The 12,663-nt window shown below is 36.4% G+C and overlaps 1 protein-coding gene across 1 annotated transcript; it reads right to left on the bottom strand.

Annotated features, from left to right (window-relative positions):
- Positions 1-203: 203 nt before the first annotated feature.
- LOC113114956 (osteocrin) lies at positions 204-6,499 on the bottom strand. The gene is made up of 5 exons (XM_026282092.1): positions 6,271-6,499; positions 3,766-3,864; positions 2,883-3,103; positions 741-856; positions 204-602 (listed from the first exon to the last, which is right to left on the bottom strand). Exons 2-4 carry the CDS (start codon positions 3,862-3,864, stop codon positions 772-774), a joined length of 405 nt encoding a protein of 134 aa, XP_026137877.1. The 5' UTR covers positions 6,271-6,499; the 3' UTR covers positions 204-602; positions 741-771.
- Positions 6,500-12,663: the final 6,164 nt, after the last annotated feature.

The raw sequence follows: 12,663 nt of genomic DNA, 5'->3' as shown, positions 1-12,663 counted from the left end.
TTACTTGTACAATAAAGTGTCTTCAATTACAAAAAATCACAAGGGGTTAACCAAAAGGATCAAAACCAGCCAGATATCCTATCAACAATCATAAATGCATATGGTCACTAATCAGCACCAGAATTGAGTTGCAATCTCGTTTATTCTGCATTTTGTTTTAGCAGCTTGCATTAATAAATTGAAATAAGACAGACAGATTTTGTAGATTTCTATCTGTTTTATTGTCAAGGCTGAACAGCCTCCAGTCAAAGTGAGAAAATGACAATAGTTATGTATATTACAGCAAGCAAGAAGTCTTGAGGCGCTGGAGTAAATATTGAGATGTGCAATAATGGAAGCCATGAGCTAATTCCTCTCTGATTGGCTAATGCTTCTGACATCATAAACAGAACTCATTTTATGAAAGCAATACAGTTTAGATGTTTAATTTATATGATGATGAGTCAGAACTGGAAATAAACAGTTTGATCGGATATTGAAGCTCTAAATCAGTTATCAGTGAGAAAGAACAGCTCTGGAGCAGATGATTAATGGTCGTTCAGTGGTTAGTGAGTAGCCAGCTGGTGTGCTTATCATGCATATCATCTACCTGCGATATTACCCTGTGAAACAAACAAAATACATATTTAACATATAAATACAAAATACAAGATATTATTTTGAATATAATTAGCATTTTAGTTTTTCTATTTTCATCTTACAACACATTTAAACAAAAGATTTCCGTTGCTCTTACGTACCTGTTTGTGGGGGCGTGGTCAGAGGCGGAGTCTATCCTCGGCTGCTGGGAAGACGGCCTACGCCAATCCGGTCAATCGGAATATTGACTCGTCGCCGCGGCAACTCAACGACCTTCCTGCAGACATAACGCAATGAAATCAGCCATATCCTTTAGATTACCTTTTACTCACTCAGTCACTATCGTGAGTTACTTCTTTTCCCCTTTTCCATCACTCACTGCTGATTGGAAAGACATGCCAAGGTGAGTATCGTTAAGCATATGACTCTTAAAGGTATAGCTCATAATTAAATATTTATAAAAAAACTATGAGAATACTTTTTGTGCACGAGGAAATAAAAAATGATGACTTTATTCAAGAATTCTTCTTCTTTGCGTCACTCTAAAACCATTTTGGAGAGTCACAGTGCTTGCTGTGGTTGGTGTTGCTGACCTGTAACAAAGTCCCTTTAAGGCAAGTCATGTGACTTGACGGCCATCTTTGAAATGCCTCCTGGGCATCCAAGTGCAGCTCCTATCTCTTTTAATGGGGAAACATTAAATTCTCCAAAACTTGTCGAGAAGCTTATGATTAAATTTCATATTTGAATTCACCAATGAAAGCTGACTACAACTGTATCATAAATTAGGGTTGAAGTAAATGTCCAGACCATATTAAATGTCCATGTAAAAAAAAAAAAAAAAAAAAATACTGGCAATATCTAATATATGTGTTTGTAAATTATTATTATTATTTATTTTTTATTGAGTGTATACTGAAGTATTTATTGAGCAGGAGGCACATTTTCCAATGATACTAATAATAGTCTATTATTAGTGCTACCTAGCGTCAGAGTTTTTTAAAATTATTTTTTACTATGGACAAATCTCAATTTTTGTCTGGAAAAATCAAGCTTTGGAAGAAGATCTGAAAAATATATTGAGAAAATGTAGATGCCTAGTAACAAAATCTAACATAGGCTTTCAAGGTGAATATCTTTACTGAGGATCCATGGAACAGTCGCATAACTACGCAGCAGTTTTCATGAGCTTTCATGTGTTTATCAGGCTCATGATAGATAGATTTGTGTGTTGAGATTTGATAATGCATGGCGTGGTGCTTTCGCTGCTGTTCTTGGCTTCTGTCCTGATCTTATCAAGTGCTGAGGATCATTTAGATGCAGCTTTGTGAGAGCCTCAGGCCATGCTGAGTTACACTGCATGTTCCATCCAGCAGGGAGATCAAATCATTCACTGAGATAAAACAGTTTTGATCATTGACTGGAAGTCTGATGCTACAGTCATCAGCACAGTTGGACTGTCCGTTCCCGTAAAGCAGCATCAGACACTTATTATGTCATACAAAACCTCAATCCACACCACAGTGACTCCACCCAAGAAATAGAAGTACTTTAACTGTGGGGTTACAGACAAAACATTAATTGCACTTAGTGAACTGTAAAAGCACAAACAGGCTCACACAAAGCTATCAAGCTGTGCATGACAGACTTCAGCCAATAAAAACAAGCCATGGCCAGTCAAGGCTACATATGGTTCATCGTCTGTTTGGGATCATAATAAGTAATAATTCATTACATTTATAGTGCTTTTCTAGGCACTCAAAGCACTTTACATTGTCAGGGGGTATCTCCTCATCCACCACCAGTGTGCAGCATCCACCTGGATGATGCGACAGCAGCCATAGTGTTCTTATTGGTGGAGAGGAGACGGAGTGATGAAGCCAATCAGTAGATATGGGGATTGTTAGTAGGCCATGATGATCAGAGGCCAATGGGCAAATTTAGCCAGGATGCCGAGGTCACACCTCTACTCTTTTCGAAAGACATCCTGGGATTTTAAATGACCACAGAGAGTCAGGAGCTCGGTTTAACATCTCATCCGAAGGACGGCTCGCAAATCAAAAGTTTGTTTTGTATAGGTTTTTCAGACTTAAGCCAGGGTTGACAATAAAATTGCAGTGCTGTGATTCAACTGTGAAGATGACAAATCGTCAAATGTAAACAAATGTAAACATATTTAATTATAATCCATGAAATATTTTAATAATAATAATCATATAAGTATTTATATTATTTCACAGGCTAGAATATTTTTTCTTTCTGTATCCAAACTAAAAGTGTGTTTCTTTGTTCTCATTTCTTACCTCTGCTTGTTGCTTTTGGGATCCATGGTGCTGATTGACAGACGGTCAAGAGGCGTGTTGGATCCCGGGAAGCTGCGTTTCCTCTTTGTCTCAATGACATCGTTCTCCAGTCGGACCAGCTGGTTGTGCAGGAGGTGTTTAGCGTTCACAGCTCCTGAGGTCTTCTGCTCGGTCTGGCCTCGCTGGACGCTGCGACCCTCCATGACAGATGGCTCCACATACTAGATTGGAAATAAATGGAAATGCATGGTGTAATGCAAATTATGTCTTCATCAGTTACACCAGTTTTTAAATTTGTCAGAAAATTAAGTTTTCCTAAAAATAATCTTCATTCTCTTTGATGGACAATTCATCATCAAAGCACAATTTTAAGGCGTTAGACTGGTTTTAGATGGGTTTTAGCTGGACTAAGCTAGATATTTATGGTGCAAAGTTCACTGGGTCCTGCTGATGGATATGGTTCTGACCTTTATCAAGCAATTTATAGCTGGTCGACCAGTTTGGGCTTGTAAAAAACAGAAGCTTGAACACCCCAAGCTGTTGAGTTGAGAGACCAACTCAAGATCATTTAAAATGCAATAATAAAGTTGGCTCTTTTCCTATGAAGAAACAGGAAGAGTGACAGACTGGGTGACCCAGTGGGTCAGTTCTCAGACAGGTAGCTCATGTTCATAAGGAGAGGGTGATGGTTGCCTCCTGCAGAGACTCTCAAGGGGAATCCCCACTGTATTTAGAGAATACTCAGCCATTTGCATTCAGTCTGTTTTTGTGTTTCTGAGGACCAGCAGAGTGAATTTCCTCACAAAATGCATAATATAACATTATTTTCTCAATCTCTCATATACAGTTTGTATATTTGTATATCAGCAAGACCTGGACTCACCTCTGATCTTAATTGGGGTAGAAGAAGGCTTTCCGCACTACAGTGGAACAAGGTCAGTGTCAGCAGACCAGAGAGCAGCACACATCCACAGCCCAGCATCTACAATACAATTAACAATGTGATTATTGGGGTCTTGGAGTCTCTTATGCTCAGCGAGGCTGCTTTTATTTGATCAAAAATGCAGTAAACGGTTATTCTGTGAAATGTTATTTACACATAAAATAGCTGTTTTCTATTTTAACATATTTAAAAAAAAATGTTATTCCTGTGCTAGTAAAGCTGATTTTTTTGGCACCCATTACTATAGTCATCAGGTGTCACATGGTCCTTCATAAATCATTCTAGAATGCTGATTTGCAGCTCAAAAAACATTATTATTATTATTATCATTTCATTTTTAATTTTATTTTGTGGAAACTATAATAACTGTGTTTTTTTAGTCGCTTTTGATCAGTTTTAATGCATCCTTGTTAATGAAATTTAATTTCTTAAAAAAGGTAGTGTGTACAGTATATATATATATATATATATATATATATATAGAGAGAGAGAGAGAGAGAGAGAGAGAGAGAGAGAGAGAGAGAGAGAGAGAGAGAGAGATGGATACTGCATCATAATTTAATTTATTACAGTTTTTATGTCTCTGTGTCAGTGCACTGTCAATTGAGCGTGCACACACACACTTCAGCTTCAGTACCGTGTTGAATTACTGTGATACAGGGCTGTGTTTACATTCATCCAGACTCCATCTGTGAAAATACACTCTGACTGGGCGGTCCGGCAGCCGCGAGAGTGTGAGAATGCTTCTAACACACACCCTCTACACAAACACATGAACTCAGCCCAAACACACACTCTGACCTGCACCCCTACCTGTGTGTCCCCAAAACACACTCTTAAACACACTCATACAAAAACATCCTCACAGCAGGACTGCACATTACTGTAGTTTCGCATCACTTGAGTAAAAGTTTTATATTGATGGTGATCAAGTAATTTACAGTAAATAATTTATGAGAAAACTTTTGTCTTAGCTCTTTCACTTATTTGATTTCTAAAACCACCTTATTTAGATAATGATGCTGCACCGAATCTTATTTTTTGACTGCCACCTGCTGGCACATTAATTGCAACTGTAAAAATGACATTCATCCTGATATTTGTGACACTTTCCTTTAAACATTATTTATTTTTAAATTAATTATATATATATATATATATATATATATATATATATATATATATATATATATATATATATATATATATATATATATATATATATATATATATATATATATATATATATACACATTTACATTGAATATTAAAATCCAGTTACTAGTAAAAACTAGTAAAAAATAATAATTAATATAATTAAATAATTAAATAATTAATAATAAATTATTAAAAACATAATTAATAAAAGGCTATAGATAGACAGATAGTGCTTAAAAGTGTCTGCTAAATGCATAAATGTAAATGTAGATAGATTGGTAGACACATTAAAAAGTGGTCTTTGAAAATATCAAAAACAAATATGAAAAACTAAGATTGTTAGAATACGTTATACAAGAAAATATTTTTTTCCCTCTAATTCAACATTTCGTGCTTAACTCATTGTGTCCCTTGCAATTTGTTTGTAAGTGTAGAGTTTGCTATTGTATTTTAAGTGACAATTATTTCTACACCAATTTTTTGTATAGTTAGATAGTTAGATAGATAGATGGATAGATAGATAGATAGATAGATATAAAAAGTTAAGATAGAAAAATCTAAACAAAACTTAATGTAGCATTTAAGAATTTCTGACCTTGAATCATGTAATCCATGGTTTGCATTACCCATTATTAGTTTTGACATTTTATTAATTCTTCATTTAAAATTTTTCTCACCTTAAATAAACACCTGCTACAGTATTTCTCCTATACATTTTTCAAAACTCTTTACTATCTGTAAATACTGCCCAGTAATGCATTCATCTGACCCAGAGTGTCCCGTCCTTGGCATTTGAGGTCTGGTGCGCTGAGTTGAGCAGATGCGGCCCCTCTCCCGCCCCACGAATGGGGAAATGCATTGTCCAGCAACATGGGCTAACTTTAGCATTTTCCGTCCCCAAAAATAAACAACTCCAGCCATCTCCCATTGCCCACACACACTTCACTGGACACCCTGCATGCACATACACACACACACACACACACGCTCTCTCAAAGACGCTCTCAACGGTTCTCTGATACCAGGCATGATTTCACACCTCTGTGTCACTATTGCAGCAATGCAACATCACCAGGATGTTTCCGATACTGGTTCATCCGTAACCCTGAAGCTCAAACAAATTCACAGTTGCTTATCAAACAGCAGATTCTGTAGCAACTAACCAGCGTTATTCTACTGCGACTCCTGACAAACGTGTTCAAATACACCTGTCTGCTCACCCAAACACACACACTTAACACAGCCCTGTAGGAACATTCAGGTTGCTCTTTCTCCAAGGCTCCTTACCCTTAATCTGATTCGGTTTCAGTCACACGGGGATGGACAGATGGACACTGTGCAGTTCCTGGAATTTCGCACGTTCTCTGCCTTTGCTGGTTCCTGCTGTTGTCTTTCCTGGTTTTATAGGCTCTCGCCGGGAATCTCCACTCCAATCGGTGGTCGCGATTGCTCTGACATCATTTCTGCAGGTTTTCCACTGTGGCTCGCCCTGAAGCCGCTCTCCCCAACTCTCTCATCCTCATTACGATTGCAAACTAATAGCAACCGGAGGGAGCAGCTGGACACGTTTGAATGTGCGTGTCACTTCTGTCCTTCTTTCTTGGCCAAGAGTGCCTGGAAGGTCATCTTCTAACTGAGAACCTGCTGTGTTTCCACAAGTTTGAGAGTGTGTGTGTGTTGGAGGACAGTGTGTGTAGGTGGTTTATCTCTCTCTGGCGTGCAATCCTTTCTCTTGTGTATAAACGACACCGTATCTGGCCACATGAGTGTGTGTACGGATGGTGGTTGATGACCTGCATCTTGTAATTCACTCAACTTTCCTCTCGGTCTGAGAGAGTTAGGTGGTGTTAGTTGTGAAGAGTTCCCCTCATACTGCCTGTTCTCACACTATATTTATCTGCACACACAGAGCTCATCTCTCTTTACTCCCACTGTTAAATAAAGAGCAGACCGGCCAGGCCTGTCTACCACACCAAAATTTCCACAGACCCCATGATGATCCCTCTCTCTCTCTCTCTTTCTCACTGGCTCCTTCACTAAGATGTTTTGGAAAATCAGAGGACACCAAAGAGGGGAAGCCAGGAGACGTGCATGTGTGCGTGTACAGATACAATCAGTGTCTTTGTCTGTACCAGAGAAAAGTTGTATTGCTTTTTCATCGCTCAAGAGATTCAATGGGGTTCACAGTTAAGCATGTTACTCCAACAATTCCTAAAGAGAAATAAAAATAGAGAAAAATGTTAATTAGACAAGAGACAAGTACAGTTATCATTCAACAGCAACTGACAACATAATAAGATTAGAGAGGTAAAATGGGGTTTACAGATTTGCTCAGATTACTTATATAATTTGATACAAAAAATGATACTGAAATCTCTTACTTTTGATTGCAGACTTCGAAATCTTGGAACATCTAAGTGAAAAATGCTTGAGTTAATACTGAAATCTTTGATGTTTGATTGCACACTTTAAAATCTTGGAAAATCCAATCATCGTTTGAGACTTCAGACTCAGATATCCTTTGGAAATCTGAAGGAAATTTGAGATTATAGGGTCTTTCCTCAGAAGAAAAATCTGAGAAGCAGGAGACTTAAAGATGCAATGCAAAGAAAGTAGCAACAGGTCTCTTGTTCCATATTACGTCACCCAAAATGTATTATCAAAAATGAAAAATAAATTATAGTGGTTGATAATTGCATTGAGACAGATCTTAATGCGATCTTTAAAGTCGGGCAGAGGTTTAAGTGGACTTAATGACTGGAGAAGTCTAGCATATCAAGAGAAAAATATCTTGTCCCGCTGAAAGTTTTGATATTTCAACTACAGATTATGAGGTAAAGCTGGAACACATTAAACACATGCATGGGTGAATCATTTACAATAAATTCAATAACAAGGATTTAGAAAACAGATATTTCATTCATACCAACCTTTAAGGACATCCATTTGATGTCCATCTACTCTCATTGCTGTCTAGAAGATCCAGTTATAGCAGCGATGTCTAATTTGTGAATGAATCATTATTTTGAATAAGAACATTTCAATGAATCGCTTGATCCAGTTCGCAAAAACCTGAATGATTCACCAGTTGATTCACAAATTAGACTGAATCAGTTTTCAAACTCACTTACTCCACGTGTTTTTAGCCCGGTAGAGGCAGAGATTATCAGAAAGTATACCAACTTAAATTTCTATGTTTTGCAACACAAAGCTATTGTACGACTTTAAAAGACTTAAAATATAGCACACACTATTTAACGCTTTTTGTATGTATTGAAAGCTCCTGGCTTCAATTGCATTTCAATTCTGTTAATAATCTTTTCTTTTTTGTTTTACAGAAGTAAGTCATACTGCTTTGGAATGACATGATGGGGAGTGAAAGATGATAATAGCTTCATTTTATAGGTGAATTATCTTGTTTTCTTTAGTTAAAAACTTTTGTCTTATGGGCATGATACAGAAAATGAACAAAAAAAAAAAGCAAAATCCATTATGTTATGAGAAAAATGAGAGTAAGAGATTGAAAGAAAGAAACGGGATGAAACGCGAGAAAGGAAACCTGTTTCTACACTTATTGAGATGTGGATCTGCAGTGTTCCGTTACCCAAAATCCTTAGGGTGAGGCCAGATCTGTGTGTATAGCGACCAGACTCAACACAACCCCATTTAACTATAATCGGACATGAAGGTGTGTGTGTGTGCATGAGATCGTATCTGTGTTTTTGATTGCTTATCTTCAAGTCCATCGGCTGGCAAGCTTCTCGCTGAGACTGTAATATCCAGGTGGATGTGAGATGAAGAACACCTCTTTAATTGCACGCATTTGCTGTGTGCGTGCAACCGAATATCTCTTGTTGCTCTGCCATTTAACGTTGTGTGGTGTCGGAAGCGTCTCCATGACGATGCTCTTTTAAAAGAGGAAGACCGTCATGTCTGGCCTGAGCTTTCAGGATCCCCATGCTCTCTTGAACATGATAGCTTTCACAGTGATCCAGGCGTCGCATGAGAGTGCAAGTGATTTGGGGAGTTTTGAAAGTACCGAAAATAAGATAATCCTTTGGTCCACCAATGTATGCACGCATACATCAGTCTACATCTCAAGAACAATGATCAAAAATAAGAAAAATGCAAAAATAATATAGTTGTTTCATGTAATCAAATCTACAATCCAAACGTAGTCTATAAAGTTAGAATTTTGTTATGTTGATACATTTCAGATGAATATATATGTACAAAAATGTACAAAAATTAATGAATATACTGTACGACAAAACACTGACTAAATGTAATATATATATATATATATATATATATATATATATATATATATATATATATATATTATATAAAGTTTTTAAATATTTGTTGTAATTTTTCACTTTCTCATAATTAAAATGTAACTTGTGTCATTTGAAAATAGTTGATATTTTAAAATGAAAATGAATGAATATGAAGTGACAAAACATTCCGTAAATATAAAGGTTGTTTTCATCAACACAAAAAATATGACTACAACAATATTACATATAACATATATTGTTCATATGCATACATTGTTCATGTAATGAACATATAAAACTGGAGTACATGCACAAATGTACATTATGTGTCACCAAACAATAATGAAGACGAGATGGACCATAATGAAAAATGTAAATAAAAACATTTTAATGTTTTACTAAACACATTGTATATTATGTGTCACCAATAATGAGATGAACATTTTTCATAAAAACATACTGTTTACCAAAATATGACAAGAAAGTCATATATATTTTTAGTTATTATAAAAGTTAAAACATATAGTTTTATTTAATCTTAAGCAATGAAGTCAGGATTTTGTTAAATGTAAATATGTTCAAAGTACATAAAATGTTGTTTTGATATTCCCATAATTCTCATTAAGTAAAATGTAATTGTCATCAAATTAACTAATTACTTTAGTAAGATTAAAATGAATATGACAAAGGATGAGTATGACATAGGACAAAGTATGAATGCACATTATGTGTCACTGCATCTTAGGTTCATCATTTGTGAACTCAGTTTGACTTTTGTAGGTTCATGGTACATGTGTGAGAAGAGTCTCGTGTAGGCAACACGGCGCCCTGTCCCATCTTGGCCCACATAGCGTCTATTCAGAACGACGAAGGGTTTGCTCACTGTGAAAACACACCTGGCCTAATAATGACACTACTAATACAACAATAATGTGGGAGTAATGTCAGAATAATGTCGGAAAAAACAGCCAATCCCCCTGCTCGTCATTAACGGGACCCTCTCCGATGGTGATGTCACCCATCCCACCTGCCGTAGTGAAGAAAGTACTTCCGTCCACTCCAAGGAGACAGAGGTCACGGGGTCAACCACTTAGCGTTCGCATGAAAGGAAGGCTAAGAAGAGTAGTCAAGCTAGTAACCGGAATGACGTTCCCGCACACAAACACACTCACCTCACAGTAGCCCGAGCTGGAAAAAGTGAGCATGTGGCCGTGTAGTTAAGTGCTATGCTAAGCGTGTAAAGGTGGCTTTCTCTCTCTGCTTCTGCCTCCCGGCTCTTTGAGGTGTTGTTTTAGTGGTCTGATCCTAATCTCCTTTGAAATGTCAATTTTCACGTAATCAAAACACCATCTATATTTAGTTTCCTGCAGGCGGGCCATTATGTTTTATGTGTTATGCTTGATAGCCTAGCTGGACACACTCATTCGGACATAACTACAGCTTTAAAAACTATTAAGAGCTTGTCGTTTGGATGCACTCTGTAGAAAAGGTCTCAGTGGTATATTTGAGTCACCTTTGAGGCAATTTTTTTTTTAAGTTCACTGTAATTGTGGCAACTGACAGGATGTTAGCGCTAATGCAACTAGCTAGTTTCTATGGTAATTCCACCCATGTGTTTACAATCACAGAGTTTTCCCCCCCTTGATTTCAATTGGTGTTCAAAATTCCTGGATTGAATCTATGGGATTCTCTCTTAAAATATGCTCTGTCTTTTCCTGGCAATTCTTTAGAATACAGATGATAGCAGTTGTGTGTGTGTGTGTGTGTGTGTGTGTGTGCGAAAGAGGTGGATTAAAAGAAGCGCACAGCTGTGCAGAGCGACTCCGGGAGGGAAACCCGATCGGATGAGAAGTCCGGACAGAAGACGAAACAGGGTGCTGAAAATGAGAGAAAGAAGGCTCTTTTTTTCAGTCCGCAGATACAGCGAGATAGTTTTCTCAGGCTGTTGTTTTAGCCACTGAGAGAAAAACCATGTGTGTGTTTTTCCATTTTTGTGTGAGAAGACCCTGAGAAGCAGAGAAATTCCCACTCTCTACTTAATTCCTTTGTATGATGGGACTTGTCATTTGGCTGGCTGCAGGGTTCTGTGCACCTGTCCCAAGCTTTAGATACAAGAAAACGTCATGCTGTATAGCAGTGGTGCTCAACTGGAGGCACGCAGGTCTGGACAGAAGAACGAAAACAATGCTTAATGCAAAACAATAAAATGCAAATATATAAACATGAGGGGAAAACACTGAACATTTCTTTTGTTGTAGGACTTGCGTAACTCATCTGTCATTTAGTAAAACTCAAATTAGGCATATGCCAATATCAACAGGTTGTGTGGGATGACCCCGTCCTCAAAAACCAAGAACAAAACTACACGAGGTAAAAGACAATAGATCCCAGATTAAATATATCATTGGCAATGCATTTAGTGATTTAACAACAGCGACAAAATTACTTTTAGAAGGTGAATTCTGTAAAAACCACAAACCCCAAAATAAAAATGACTTATTCACTGTGCATATTATTTTGCATATTATTCTAAAAATGTGCAATTATTCTAAAAAAATCTATGCCAGTGTTCAATATGTTATTATAAACTACCATTCAAAATTTTTGAATTATAAAGTTGATCAAAAGTAACAGTAAAGACATGTTACGTTACAAAACTGATTGTTTCCTCAAAAATATTAAGCATATTATATTATATTACATATAAACGGTTTTCATCGCTGAAAATAATAATAAATGTTTCCTGAGCAGCAAATCAGCATATTAAAATGATTCCTGAAGGATCACGTGACTGAAGACTGAAGAGTAATGATGTTGAAAATTCAGCTTTGTCATCGTCAAAATAAATTAGTTTTTAAAATATATTAAAATACATAACAGTTGTTAGAAATGCTAATGTTTCACAATATTACTCTTTTATTGTATTTTTGATGATGGGGAGCATAAGAGATTTCTTAAAAAAAAATACCTTGAAGAATCTTACCGATATATGAAACAAATTTATATATCTGAAAAAAGGTCTAGTTTTTAATTTTTTTTTTTTTTTTTGCATATTATTAGCCTTTATGCAGAGAAATTGTAAATTGCATTGACTGATTTTAAGAACATCTGCTACCTAAAAATATTAAAATCCAGCTCCCAAACAAACCAGTTTTTATGCAGAGATTGAGATCTTTGAAAATAATTATAAATTACCATTGATTATTTAGAATTATTCATTAAACAGAAGGATTACAAATACTGATGCATGTTTTGCTAAAAAGAGATAATTGATAAAAGAGAAAGAACAAAATGAAGGAAGAATGTGGTAAGAGTGTCAATAATAAGAGAGCATTTCAGGGGAATAGTCATATGACATTAATATAAAGGGAAAAAAGAAGCAAGTGATTAGCGTGACACA

Source organism: Carassius auratus, chromosome 15 (genome assembly GCF_003368295.1).
Source record: "Carassius auratus strain Wakin chromosome 15, ASM336829v1, whole genome shotgun sequence".
Classification (NCBI taxonomy): Eukaryota; Metazoa; Chordata; class Actinopteri; order Cypriniformes; family Cyprinidae; genus Carassius; species Carassius auratus.
This window is presented reverse-complemented; position numbering and strand designations above follow the sequence as displayed.